At 40.0% G+C, this 14,507-nt stretch overlaps 1 protein-coding gene across 3 annotated transcripts; it reads left to right on the top strand.

Moving 5' to 3' along the window:
* Nucleotides 1–130: 130 nt before the first annotated feature.
* On the top strand, nt 131–12,828 carry LOC116609536. 3 transcript variants are annotated; one of them, XM_048727389.1, is made up of 11 exons: nt 136–341; nt 420–799; nt 4,189–4,391; nt 4,883–5,189; nt 5,594–5,683; nt 5,779–5,832; nt 6,468–6,779; nt 7,155–7,493; nt 9,010–9,173; nt 9,411–9,495; nt 10,830–12,828. In XM_048727389.1, exons 2-11 carry the CDS (start codon nt 631–633, stop codon nt 11,021–11,023), a joined length of 1,917 nt encoding a protein of 638 aa, XP_048583346.1. In that variant the 5' UTR covers nt 136–341; nt 420–630; the 3' UTR covers nt 11,024–12,828. The 3 variants fall into 3 exon arrangements, with proteins under 3 accessions (XP_048583347.1, XP_048583346.1, XP_048583345.1); XM_048727390.1 differs by having other exon boundaries at nt 131–799; nt 8,969–9,173; nt 10,830–10,987; XM_048727388.1 differs by having other exon boundaries at nt 136–799.
* The last annotated feature ends 1,679 nt before the right edge of the window (nt 12,829–14,507 follow it).

Genomic DNA, 14,507 nt, shown 5'->3' with positions numbered 1-14,507 from the left:
GATAACACTAAGATAAGACTTGTTTGCTGTGAAACATTAGTGAGTTTCGCGATGACGTTATTAGGACTTGTCACCCGTTTCCTGCTCTCACCATATATAGATATATGACGTAGTACGTTAGAACTGAGGGTAACTATAAAATTTGTTTCGTATCAAATTAGCTAATAATTTTATTTTAAAGTACCAACAATTTCCTCAACTCTTGTGTATAAGACCGAGAACATTTTATAATATCCTGAAAGCTTTAAGTATTTTGTTTCGGATGTGACCGAGTTTGATAGCGCAGTGAAACCGGAAACGAGAACGTGAGAGGATGTCTTTGACACTTTAATTGTTCTTAGGTATGTATTCTGAAGATTTTAGATGCCGTACACATTAATGTATAACCAACCAAAACTTCCTGTCTAAATTGACACAAGATATTGAGCTGAGTCAACGTAAAGAGTCAAGCTCTACAAAAGTGCAATTTGTCTTTGGAAGGGCCGCGAGTAATTCGTACAACTGCGAGCTAGAACAGTCATTGCCCTATTGCGAAACAGATCATATATTGAAGCCTTAAAAAAAAAGCAAGATAAGTCGTAGTTGAGGAGGCTTCCATTCACGATTGAACTCGGGAAGGTTGGATTGCGAATGGCAAGCGAAATCAAGTTTTGGAATGAGACAGCTCCGAGTCAGGGCAGCGTTCCCGGGGATTTCAATATCGACGATTTCATCTTGGATACAACAAGCTCAGCTAACATGTTCCCTAGTTATAGCTCAGGCGGCTCAACACAACCAAGTCAAACGAACACAGGTCAATGTAAGTAAACCAAACATATCCCTTCTGCAACTAAAACGTTTTCGATTTTTTATCTTAGTTTTCCTAGCATTCCATCACTAGTGTGATATTAAGCATTTGTGGTGCGACCTTTATGCCCCTTCTTAAAGCATTTTTGTATATATTATTTGTTGAAATTCGCTTAAAAAGAAGTCAGCTTTTAGTTTTTTAAGAAGATTAGTAAGTAGTTTCACCCGTTAGCCATCTGTCGCGTAAAACCAATAATAGATTAGGAAATAAGTCAATATTCAATTAGAGACTCCTCAAGTTCAATTTGCGTATCCATGGCTAGCGTTAGGCTGTAATTTGATAGCGGAACTTTTGTTTGGTGGGATTTCTCCTTTTAGTAATTGTAAATGGTTTTTGTAAGTGGTGGTGATTCTTCTTAATTACTAGAATTGATTCATGTAATTTACGACTAAGCTTTTTTCATATAAACGGGTTTGTACCATATCTAATGATAAAAACAAAATAACAAAAATTATAAAAAAGAGATTTTGTAAAAAACAAAATTGAAATACGAGATGTTTGTAGTGAAAAGTTTCGAAAAGGCTTTGTGCTTTGTGCTAGTCGTTTTATTAATTACCCTGCGGGTGGACAAAAACTAATCTAAGTGGCTTCACCGAGAGGTGCATGTTGTTTGCATAGCCTTTTTATTCAAGTTGAAAAGCTTTTCTGGCGTGCGGGTTTCTCGTGATTTGTAGCACTCGTGTCTTGAGTATGGCGTGGTTTTTATTGATTGTTGGATCACACCCCTCGAGATCTATTGCTTAAGTTACGCGTTCTTGTTACATCATAATCAATCGTAAATGATTCTACTTAAAAAAGACTAGAACTTTCTAACGCTTTTGATTGAATTTGTTACAACATTTACAGAAAAGATACATGCAGACAATAATGCTCTACATTAATTTTTTTCTAAGTCCGAACCTTTTTTATAAGAAAAGTTCAGCCTGAGACTCCTAAGAACGCGCCGAGGCTCAGATATTAGAACTCAAATTGTGTTTTCTGCCGAGGCTCAGGAACAGCAAAATATTTTTTATTAAAATGTTGTGATCTTAATAGCATCGGTTTAGTACCAGCAACCTTTATTATAACTACTGTTTTCAATTCGTTTTTAATACTTCATTTTAGACTTGGTTGAGGTGGAAGATTTGTGCCTTTTTTTGTTACTCCTTTTGTCGTATACCTTACATTTCCTTTCAAAATATGAACAAAAATTGGAATTCTAAAATGAAACAAGCACAATTTTATCCAACAAGAAACAAGTTTGAAACAATAAGAGAGATTATTGTGTGCGCTAATTTGAATTTTCTTCCATGCAATCTATCAGGTTGAATTTTCGGAAATTAACTTTTCGGAAATTAACTAGTTTAGCCGTGTACACGAATACTTCTTTGTGCGAAAACCTACTTGGAGAATAGGATAGTATCGATTTAACTAACAGCCATGCGACCCTTGGACGCATATAAACAGGGGCAGATCTAGCTTTTCGCTGAAGGGGGGTTTGGCTCAGTGTCAATGGAGGGAGGGGGTAATTTTTTTTACGTATGGCTTTCTGGCAGCCCAAAGGGGGGGGGGGGTTCAAACCCCCTAAACCCTCCCCCTAGATCCGCTACTGATCAACTCTAAATGAGCATACTCCAAAGCTCCACTCGACTACTTAGAAAATTCAACTTGATAGATTGCATGGAAGAAAATTCAAATTAGCGCAAAGGTTAGATTCTGTGACCCTGAAATGCCTTGATATGAAGGTCACGTGAAAATGTCAAGTTGTTGTATGGCGTGACACGTCTTTCCTGTTCAAGGCGGTTGCCAACCTTTTTTTCAAGGGAATAAAATAGTGGTTCTATCGAGAAATAAACATAAGACAAAAAGGAAAGGACTACATTATATCTCTGGGCTTGTGTGATAATGGTAAGGCCTCTTCCTCGAGTTAACCTCTCTAGATACATATTACGAATGTCACACGTTATCAACAAAAAAAAACTCGATTGACTTGTTGGGATAATTGACGTCTGCGTGCAAAACCGGATTTCGCAGGGATCACGTAGGCAGGAGAGTTGAACTTCCCGTCATTAGTCGGCACGAGTTTGCTGGCACGTAAACATAAATTTTCCGGTGTAACTAATCGAACATTTGATAATCGAACTCAGCCGAGTACAAATCGCTCGACTGGTATTGATCGGGTTCGGAAATCGATCATAATTTTACTCACCGAACCCATATTTTTTTCATTCAAATAAAATTATTTGATTTTCGTTTGAGTACCGAAACTAATCAAAACCCACTCGACTGGAGTTCGATTGAGATGTTTTTGATTTTGTTCGATTAGCTTCCCCGGGACAATATAAGGTGTAACAGGCCCGTACCCAGGATTTTTCTTGGGGGGGAGGGGGGGGGGAGGTTCGGAATCCGAAAAAGTGGACCTCATTTTTCGGGGGGGGGAGGGGGGGGGGGGGGAAGGAGTTCTCTGATAAAAAAGTTAACCACCTCCGAAAAACAAAAAGGGATTTTTTATGCCTTTGCAGTATCTCCACGTATTGTCGGATTTGGCCACCAGAGTGATCTAGCTTATGATTTTTATTTTTTTTCTACAAATAGCACGATTACCAAAAGTAGACTTTCGGCCGTTCTGTGTGTGTGTGGGGGGGGGGGGGGGGTTACACCCAGGCCTGCACCCCCCTGGGTGCGGGCCTGGGTGTACATTGTTTTAACTTACTTGGCTCTGACACACCAGCTGAGTATACGCACATGCGCATGGATTTTGAGGCTCGTGGTGAGAGTTTCAAGCTAACTCACGGAAAGCTCGTACAAAGCGCTTTTGTTTATTGATGAGTTCTATTTTGATGTAAAAAAAAAACAGGGGAGCGTTGGGAGGATGGGAAAGATGTGTGTGTTATGGGGGGGGGGGGGGGGGTGCAAAATAATCGTTTCTCTTTTCTGATGATGTTCATTAATACGTGTCGGTCTAACTTAGATCAGTGCTGACATTTGTAATCAGCGTTTAATGCTATCTCAAGAGTTGCCTAGAATCGGTTCATTAATCCATCAGATTTAATCGCATTGACGCCTACTCGCTCACAACCTACAGTCACCTTTAACCACGAGGGGAGATTCTTAGCAAAGCCCCCACAAAGGAAGGGCTTCCAAGGGGTTGATTAAACAAACAGAAGACTAAATGAGCGAATAAAAGAATAAAAAAAAACTGAAACTGTCGACGCAAACCACATGCAGTGGTACCTCTGGATATTTTAGTGAAAATCTCATATATTTGGGCATTGTAGAAAGAGGCCGCTTTAATTAAGGTACCATAGAAGCAAACGAATAAATGAAACACTATATAAATATTCAACCTTTAACTCTTTCAGCTCACAGCGCGCCAGTGACGTCAGCGCCCGTATTTAGTTTCCATAGCAACCCAATGGCATCATCAGAGCCGTCTGTGATTGTGCAGGCGCTGGACTTGAAGGAGTCGTATTTAAAAGGCCAGAGTCGGCGAAAGGCGAACTCCCAACAGAGGCTGCTGGACGGGGAGGTACACTTCATCGCCAAGTTCTCGCATCCGCTGCAGGTCAGTCTCCTTTGTATACACTCGAAAAATCTGTGTATCGTAACCCGCAGTGCTTCATGGGTATCAAGTAAATAAGCAAATAAAATACAAATCCATATTTTAAAAGCTGTAGAGGTATTGTTTACATTCTTATTAACATTCACATGGCTTTCAAGGATTCGTCAGCCGCGCGCGCCACCCATGCGCCTCCCATGAATCACCGCGGGTTGCGACACATGAGTTCTCAAGTGCAACCATATTTGAAATGGGTGTATGATGGATTTTACTTTAAGCTGTCAGTTAATCATATATAATTTTACTGTCCGATTCCGTTTTTGCAGTCAGTTTCAAACACAGGCTTTGAATTTGATTGCATTACAGGGACCCAAACAAATAAGGCATGAGGTGAATTGGAAAAGGGAATTTGAAATAAAGAGAATGTTTTAGCGCTCTTGCTGTAACTCGAACTACCTCGAACCATAATAAGTTCCTCACAACCCCTCCCTCCACAGGCTCTCCATGTCTACGTCGAGCGGATACCGGAAGCTGCGCGAATCCTGCAGGACACAACCGGCCGCGTGCCCCTAGCGGTGATCTTGGGCGAGACACAAGGACTAAAGGCCAGCTTCTCTGTGGACCTCGATTCCGTGTACGAGACGTCACGTGGTACGAAGGTCTACGAGCTCTCCCGAGTGAAGGGCGATGAGAGAAATGTCTTTCGATTGGTACTTTCGTTCGTGTTACTCAACGGCGTCGCCAAAGATTACGTGACGAAAGCATTCCGTGTGAAAAGCAAAACACAACATCCTAAATCCACAGGTAAACGAAAACACAACATCCTATACACAGGTAAACCAAAACACAACATCCTATCCACAGGTAAACCAAAACACCGCATCCTAAATCCACAGGTAAACCAAAACACAACATTACAAATCCGCAAGTAAACCAAAACACGATATCCCTAATCCACAAGTAAACCAAAACACAATATCCCTAATCCACAGATTGCCACGTGATGTCTATTGTTTCAGATTGTCACGTGATGTCTATTGTTTCAGATTATCATGTGATGTCTATTGTTTCAGATTGTCACGTGATGTCTATTGTTTCAGATTGTCATGTGATGTCTATTGTTTCAGATTGCCACGTGATGTCCATTGTTTCAGATTGTCACGTGATGTCTATTGTTTCATATTATCACGTGATGTCTATTGTTTCAGATTCTGCTGAAGACATCGTCAACAGCTGCAGCAGTGATGACTCCTACTCGTACCAGTCTTCCCCGGAGAATACGCGAAAACGCAAAAGAGGTACTGATTATGAGTGTAATCATATCTACAATCTGATATTTTGATATTTTAATGCAAAAATTTGTTATGTTTGAGACATTTCGGTTATTTTGCAGAGAAACTCGGTGCATACTCCCCAAGCAGTAGCAGCAGCGGACTTGGCAGTGACGGTAGGTCATGAAGTGCAATAGCCATGACGTCATCATCATTACTATCATCGTGATCACCAACATAAGCTACATCATCATAATCACCACTACAAGCAACATCATCACCTCCACAAGAAACCAAACAACCATCACAAGCAACATCATCATAATCACCATCACAAGCAACTTCATCATAATCACCATCACAAGCAACATCATCATAATCACCTCCACAAGCAACACCATTACCACCACAAGAAACACCATTACCTCCACAAGAAACCAAACAACCATCACAAGCAACATCGTCATAATCACTACCACAAGCAACATCATCACCTCCACAACCATCATCATAATCGAATTACTGAATTGAATATCATAATTGAAGTAATAAACTTAAATAAACGCAAAAGTTTGTACCGAACTCTTGTGAAATGAAGGCTTCTTGTTTTTTAAATAAAGTCAAAACTCATTTTGTATCATTTTGTTCTGGAAAAGTGTTGTAAAAGTCATCGAGATATTTTATCAGTTGCTCTTCTACCCTTGTTGTATTTTTTTGTGTAACGAGACTTACAAACTCGCCAATACTATAGTTAACCAACCACAAGCAGAAAACAGCATTTAATTTACTTTGTTTTTCATGATAAATACAGGCGCCAGCATCCCTGAGATCATTACTGACCACTTAGTGGCCCAGACAGCGATCATTGAGGAACTCCGTGTCAATAGTCCAATTCTGTCACAGCGTGGAGACATCGCCTACCACTTTCCCTTAAAGAAGTCTCTGAAAACCGAGAGCGAGGCCCTAGAGGAGGGTGACGTCATAGGGTTCTTTGAAGACCCGGATGGTGCCACGTATATCCAGCGCCTTACACATTTCAACGCGAAAAAGGCAAAGTCTGCTGGGGTGATCAGTAGGTCGGCATACCTCGAGGCGAAAGCACCGACTGACAGCGATCAAAAAGGTATATTAAAACACAATACAAAAAGCAAGATAGAGCCAATTGCTATATGTGCCTCTCATAAGTTTTCAGGAAGCGAAAAAAAAAATTCATATAACTACCTTAATTGCTCGAATAAGCGCTTCCCTCGAAATAGTCTTGCCTAAACGTATTGTAAGTTAGACTCCAATGAAAAACATGTTATCATTGTAAGCTTGTTTTTTTGTGATTCTGGAGGAATTTGTACTCCTTTTTTTTAAAAAAAAAGGCGATACGAAATACGAAAATATGAACTTGAAATATACGCGCTTCTCCCTCGCCTAGGACACGTAAAACTATGTAAACGCCGCGGCGCTTTTTCGAGAAATTTGAATGTTGTAACCACAGCTTCGTTTTTAGATCTAGACGAGGTAGTCTGCGTCATCGGTATGGTAGGGGTCAAGGTCATGGGACCTGTGGTCAACGGGGAACGAATCTATGCATCCATGGAAACACCAGGGGTCGCCGTCCCTCAAAGCAGGATCTGTGACGTTTCCACCCATGATGCTTTTCTGCTCGGCCAGAGCCTGGAGACGTACGAGTGCAAGCCAAATGACGTCACTGCCGTGCAGTGCTTCGTGTCCATTTTGTTGAGTATCAGTTCGGGTCACGTGACACAAGCGATTAGTGACTTACGTCACAACGTGAAAGAGGATGTCAAAACAGAAGTGAGACATGTCAAGAAGAGATGCATGATGGGTAAGCTCTGTTACTTGTTAGCAATACTAGTGTTGCTGTTGTTTGTCAGTTGTTTCGTGGCACCCCTTTTGAATACTTTTCTCTGATCAACCCGTCAGTTGACTTATAGCCACCCCTTTTGAATACTTTTCTCTGATCAACCCGTCAGTTGACTTATAGCCACCCCTTTTGAATACTTTTCTCTGATCAACCCGTCAGTTGACTTATAGCCACCCCTTTTGAATACTTTTCTCTGATCAACCCGTCAGTTGACTTATAGCCACCCCTTTTGAATACTTTTCTCTGATCAACCCGTCAGTTGACTTATAGCCACCCCTTTTGAATACTTTTCTCTGATCAACCCGTCAGTTGACTTATAGCCACCCCTTTTGAATACTTTTCTCTGATCAACCCGTCAGTTGACTTATAGCCACCCCTTTTGAATACTTTTCTCTGATCAACCCGTCAGTTGACTTATAGCCACCCCTTTTGAATACTTTTCTCTGATCAACCCGTCAGTTGACTTATAGCCACCCCTTTTGAATACTTTTCTCTGATCAACCCGTCAGTTGACTTATAGCCACCCCTTTTGAATACTTTTCTCTGATCAACCGTCAGTTGACTTATAGCCACCCCTTTTGAATACTTTTCTCTGATCAACCCGTCAGTTGACTTATAGCCACCCCTTTTGAATACTTTTCTCTGATCAACCCGTCAGTTGACTTATAGCCACCCCTTTTGAATACTTTTCTCTGATCAACCCGTCAGTTGACTTATAGCCACCCCTTTTGAATACTTTTCTCTGATCAACCCGTCAGTTGACTTATAGCCACCCCTTTTGAATACTTTTCTCTGATCAAGCCGTCAGTTGACTTATAGCCACCCCTTTTGAATACTTTTCTCTGATCAACCCGTCAGTTGACTTATAGCCACCCCTTTTGAATACTTTTCTCTGATCAACCCGTCAGTTGACTTATAGCCACCCCTTTTGAATACTTTTCTCTGATCAACCGTCAGTTGACTTATAGTCACCCCTTTTGAATACTTTTCTCTGATCAACCCGTCAGTTGACTTAGGGGTGGTATTTCTACGTGTTGTTGGTTGTTGCCTGGTGCGTATTTGTACGTGTTGTTGGTTGTTGCCTGGTGAGTATTTGTACGTGTTGTTGGTTGTTGCCTGGTGAGTATTTGTACGTGTTGTTGGTTGTTGCCTGGTGAGTATTTGTACGTGTTGTTGGTTGTTGCCTGGTGAGTATTTCTATGTGTTGTTGGTTGTTGCCTGGTGAGTATTTATACGTGTTGTTGGTTGTTGCCTGGTGAGTATTTGTACGTGTTGTTGGTTGTTGCCTGGTGAGTATTTCTACGTGTTGTTGGTTGTTGCCTGGTGAGTATTTCTACGTGTTGTTGGTTGTTGCCTGGTGAGTATTTCTACGTGTTGTTGGTTGTTGCCTGGTGAGTATTTCTACGTGTTGTCTCTGACCGTTAGTTGCCTTGTAGGCACTCCGTGTGACCGTTCTGTGTGTACTATGTCACCCCAGGTGCGAGTCGCTGGTTCCTTGGGGCTCTGGTCCTGGCCATCCTCATCACCATCCTGCTGTACCAGCTCTTCGCCCCAGGCACCGCCCTTCGCTATTACCGCTGCAGCCAGGGGGCGATTGAGGGCAAGGAGCTGTACTTCACTTTCGAGACAAACGATAAACAGGTATAGCAATGAAGTACGTACTTGAAGGGCCGGAAGACATGGAGAAAGTGATAGAAAGGATTAGACTTGCGTGTTTGCACAAAGGAAACTTTGGAAAAAGGGGTAACATATAACTTCATATAAAACTGAAGTGAAATAACAACAAATGAAAATCATTCTTATTTTAAAAAAAAGCTGAAGTGAAATAAAAACAAATAAAAAACATTCTTATTTAAAAAAAAAGACTTTTTCTTTTAGCTTCCCAGAGTCCATGGCCGCGGATTCACGTTCGCTAATCTCAAGAAAAAGCTGGATCTCAATTTCGGAGAAATCGACATTGAAGGTATCTGTTTCCAGCACAACACTTTGTGCTTCATGGTGGTTTACCCACTAGATCACGGGCAGTCTTCTGATCGATGAGCTATAAATCACAAGGTTGAAAAAGTATGTTGAACCTTGTGTGATTTATTATGGGTGTACTGACATCTGTTGCTTAGGAAAAGTGAATATAGCATAAAAGCCTTGTAGAAAGTCATGAGGGTCTGATATTTGCCAAGTTGACCAACAAAATATGCTGACTATTATGATGACGTTACCCCGTGACGTCATACTGTGACGTCATGGATACAGATAAAAGCAAATATTTCAAGTAAAATTGCTCGAAAACAAATATTGAATACGTTTTATGAAGCTTGAGGGATGGGTGCATTAAGCAAAGCATGCGTTTTAGAAACGATTGAGTAATTCTTTTTGTATGATTTCTCAAAGGTCCTGAAATCCAGATTATTTGATATAATTTTAGTTTCTGTTAAATTAACGCTAAATCCATGCTTGGCTATATGAAGGAGATTTTAATAAAAAGGAATACAGAAAAAAATATTGCGTTTTGAAATAATTTGGCGAAAAAAAAGCTTTTTTTAGAAAACGCATAACTGCAAGTGAATCAAAGCCCGCGCGTGCACATTCGGCCTGCTCAGACACAGACAGACATGATGATATTGAAATGAAGTTTCGTGGTATTAACACTTCAAAGGAACGATATCCGTCATGTCATGATGGAAATTTAAAAAGTATTTTAAAATTCTGATACAGCGCGCGCTACTTTGAAATAAGATTTTCAGTGCGTGCGCGAGCGTTTGCAACCGGTGTTTGCAGCGCGCGCAGGTAGTGAAAATTGAAAACTTTGGCTTCAAAAACGTACGCTTCACTTAATCTTTGCTGAATCTTCGTTTTTACAAAATATGGGAAATACCATAACCCGAAAAGGCTGAGATCAACTTAAAGTCAATTTTGGGGAACTTGAAACGCATATTTTTTTTTTTGTTGTTTCTTTTACTTCAGGAAAGCTTTTGAATGACGAATTCCGTGTTATGTATATGCGCGCGCTCAACGCCACTAGCGTAGCAACGTCGTAACTGAGCAACACTAATGTCAGTACACCCTTAAAGGAAAGTACACCTGATCCCATTGTCACACCCTGGTCGAACCCTTTAAGTGGACCCCCCCCCCGCCACCCTTACTAGAAAGCCGGGACTAACTTAAGCTAGGTTATGTATGCACTACCCAGGGAAGAATACTATAACACATTCTGCTGTCCAATCGTAGCACCAATTCACTACCGTTGTTGCATTTTCTACTATACTAAGCGGCTAATAATTTATGTATCTCTTCCCTAAGGTGCGCAGTACTACCTGAATATTGACCGTTGTGCGCATGGTGGCATTAGACCTGTGGCTTCCACTCTAGATGGGATGCCTATGGTACGCGGAGCGGAGATCGTAGCTGTCAATCATAACTGCTCCACAGTGTATTACCATAGTGACCGATGGCAGCCTTATGACACGGCAAAAGACGTCGCGTGTATCACGTGACATTTTTTGTATCACATGAAAGACTCCGTTGGCCGCTCAGCTCGCTGGCTCGAGTGTAGTATATTGGATGATTTTAAGGATAAATACAAAAAGCCCAAATTGTCGTGATCGTGAACCAGAAGAATAAATACAATGCACCAAAAACTGGTATTCGACTCTGCCAAATTTTCTCTGAAGAAGTCTTATTAAAGACGAAAATTTTGTAGAGCCGAATACCAGTTTTTGGTGTATTGGATGATTTTTAGAATATACAAAGGTTGATAACGAAACGCCTAAGCAAATAATTAATATAAGACTTACTCATCGTACATTACATATTTGAACAAGATAAAGGGTTGGAATACGACTTTACCACGCCTCGCAGATGCAAAATTTCGCGATTTCTGGATTAAAAAAAACAAAAACAAAACGAAATACTAGGTCCAACATGGATGGCATATTCTAACCTGGACTGGACTAAAAGCCGGATTCCACTGAAATAAGGAAATTCATTATAAGAATTTTCTATAGCTCGGGAGAATTGCCGGCTGATTAAAAAAAGTTACTGATTAAAAAAAGATACAGCGGGATATTTGAGACAAGTTACAGACAAGATACAGATACTTGATACATATATTTGAGAATTCCTAGTCCAGATTACAGTACATAACATACCATTATAGATTCACTATCATGCTGGAAAAGATGATGATTTAAAAATAAGGTGAAGTTTTATTATCAATCCCTTTTTTGACCTTGCAAGACCTTGTATTTTAATTATTGCTTTATCACCTTGTGGCCGCCGGACGGCTTTTGAAGCCGGTGGTTCGTTATATGTTATGGTTTTGCGTGTTTCATTACGAGCAGAACACAAACATGGTACTCGATGAACAGAACGCTTCAAAGTGTGTAAATAGAAGTTAATTCAAATACGTTATTACTGTATGCATGGCAATTAAAAAAGCACGAAATACCAAGTTCTTTTCTATAGTTGTGTGATATTCTAAGGACTTTTCCATTGCGATGAGCGCTACCGTGGCCACCTTAGTTTTAGGAAATAAGACGACTCAATGAGACGACTCAATTCATCGTTCGGTGGTTAATCTATTTGGACTTATTTTGCGATTTCCTATTTACCTGGGACACGTTTTTCTCCCTAATAATAATAGTCTGAACGGTGTCCCCATGTCATGGCGGAAGGACGCTCTAGAGATCGCTCCTCTGAAAACGTAATTTCATCTTCTCCAAGTCCATCCAGGACTCGCTCATGGTCAGTATCAGATCTCAGTAGCATGGATTTCGATCTCCGATCGAATATTTTAATCGCTTCGAAGAGTTAATAAAGGCAGTAGACGATGAAGACAAAGAGCACGTGATTCTTGGGGATTTAAATTGTTGTTTACTCAAGAAGAAAGTCTTTGATAATAAAACAAAAAAGTTAAAATCAATTTATGAAGCATATCAACTATCCCAGTTGATAAACGAGCCTACGCGTATAACAATTGATTCTAAAAGCCTAATTGATCACTTTGTCACATCGTCTCCTGACAAAATAAACTCATCAGGCGTAATTCACATTGGTCCGAGTGATCATAGTTTGATCTATGGAATAAGAAAGATAAACCCTTATAGGTGTGCGCGAGATAAAGCAAAAACCATTGAAATACGTAATTTTAAACATTTCGATCAACAAAAGTTTGTAAAGGACCTCCTTACTCAGTCGTGGGAACAGATTGTTTTGTGTCATGACACTAATGAGATGTGGGCACATTGGAAAGACCTGTTTCTAAACGTGTTAGACAGGCATGCCCCTGTACAATCTAAAAGAAAAAAAGCATTTAATGTCCCATGGCTGACCAGAGAGATCAAAGATTTAATTAATAACAGAGATAAGTTAAAGCGCAAAGCAATGGTGAGTAAATTACGTAATGACTGGGATGATTTTAAGGCATCCCGAAATAAAGTAAACATTGCCTTGCGCCAAGCCAAATCCAACTATTATCGTAATAAGATTGCAAATCAAAAGAATAATCCCAAAGAGGCTTGGAAAACGATAAATAGTCTACTTGGTCGCACCAAAGAAAATACAACTGTAAATGAACTTAAATTTGACGACCAAAGCCTTTTTTCACAAGAACATATTGCCGAAGCATTTAATGATTATTTTTCTAATGTTGGTCCAAAATTGGCAAGTTCAATGGCAAACCCTAGTAAATCATTTGAGCATTTTATTAAGCCATGTAGTGCTCAAATGTCACGTTTTAAGTTAGTATCCAATACAAAAGTACTAAAGCTTTTGGGTTGCCTTTCTAATGCCAAAGCGACTGGTATTGACAAAATCTCTGGAAAAATACTCAAGTGTGCAGCCCATGCCATTTCTCCATCTCTCACTTACATTTTTAACAACTCTATAATTTCCAACTGTTTTCCAGATGAGTGGAAAATGGCTAGGGTTTTGCCCCTCTTTAAAAAAGGCTCTAAGACTATTCCCGACAACTATAGACCAATAAGTATATTACCAGTGATTAGCAAACTAATGGAAAAAATAATGTATGAACAGTTATACGATCATTTTACAGCAAACCAAATTTTATCCGAACAACAATTTGGCTTTCGAAGACTACACTCTACTGTTTCTGCTCTCCTTGATAGCACTAATAGCTGGTATATTAACATGGACAGACAAAAGTTTAATTTAGTTGTATTTTTGGATCTAAAAAAGGCATTTGATACCGTTAATCATGACATTTTGCTTCGAAAACTAGAATTGAATGGTATCACTGGAAATGCCCTTTTATTAATTCAATCTTATTTGTCCAACCGTAAACAGAAATGCCAGCTAAACAGTACAGTGTCCTCTGAAAGTAAAATCACATGTGGCATTCCTCAGCGTTCAATTCTTGGCCCACTTTTCTTCCTCTTATATATTAATGATCTACCAGAGTGTCTATTGCACACTACTCCTAGATTATTTGCTGACGATACAAACTTGACAGCGTCTGGTAGTACTGTAGGGGAAGTTGAGTTGGCCATGAATTCGGACCTTGAGCAAGTGAAAGAATGGCTCTTGGCTTATAAATTAAGTCTCAATGTAGCAAAAACAGAATTCTTATTAATAGGATCCCACCACAAGCTAAGAACCCTTCCTTGCAAACCTTCTATTTCTATTGATAACAAGGAACTAAAACAAGTTCAGCAAAGTAGGGTTCTTGGTGTGGAAATTGACGAACACCTAAATTGGGATCAGCACATTGATTCTCTTGCTAAAAAAGTCAGTTCTGGTATAGGAGCCATGAAACGAATTTCTGAATTTGCTAATCAAAATACATTAGTCTCTATTTATAATGCAATCATCCAACCACACCTTAACTACTGTAGCGAGGTGTGGGATACTCTTGGGCAATGTAACACAATCCGTCTTCAAAAATTGCAAAATAGGGCGGCAAGGGTGATCACAAACAGGTCAAATGACACCCCTGCCACAGAGGCTCTAGCTGAATTGGGC

This window comes from Nematostella vectensis, chromosome 5 (assembly GCF_932526225.1).
Source record: "Nematostella vectensis chromosome 5, jaNemVect1.1, whole genome shotgun sequence".
NCBI lineage: Eukaryota > Metazoa > Cnidaria > Anthozoa > Actiniaria > Edwardsiidae > Nematostella > Nematostella vectensis.
This window is presented reverse-complemented; position numbering and strand designations above follow the sequence as displayed.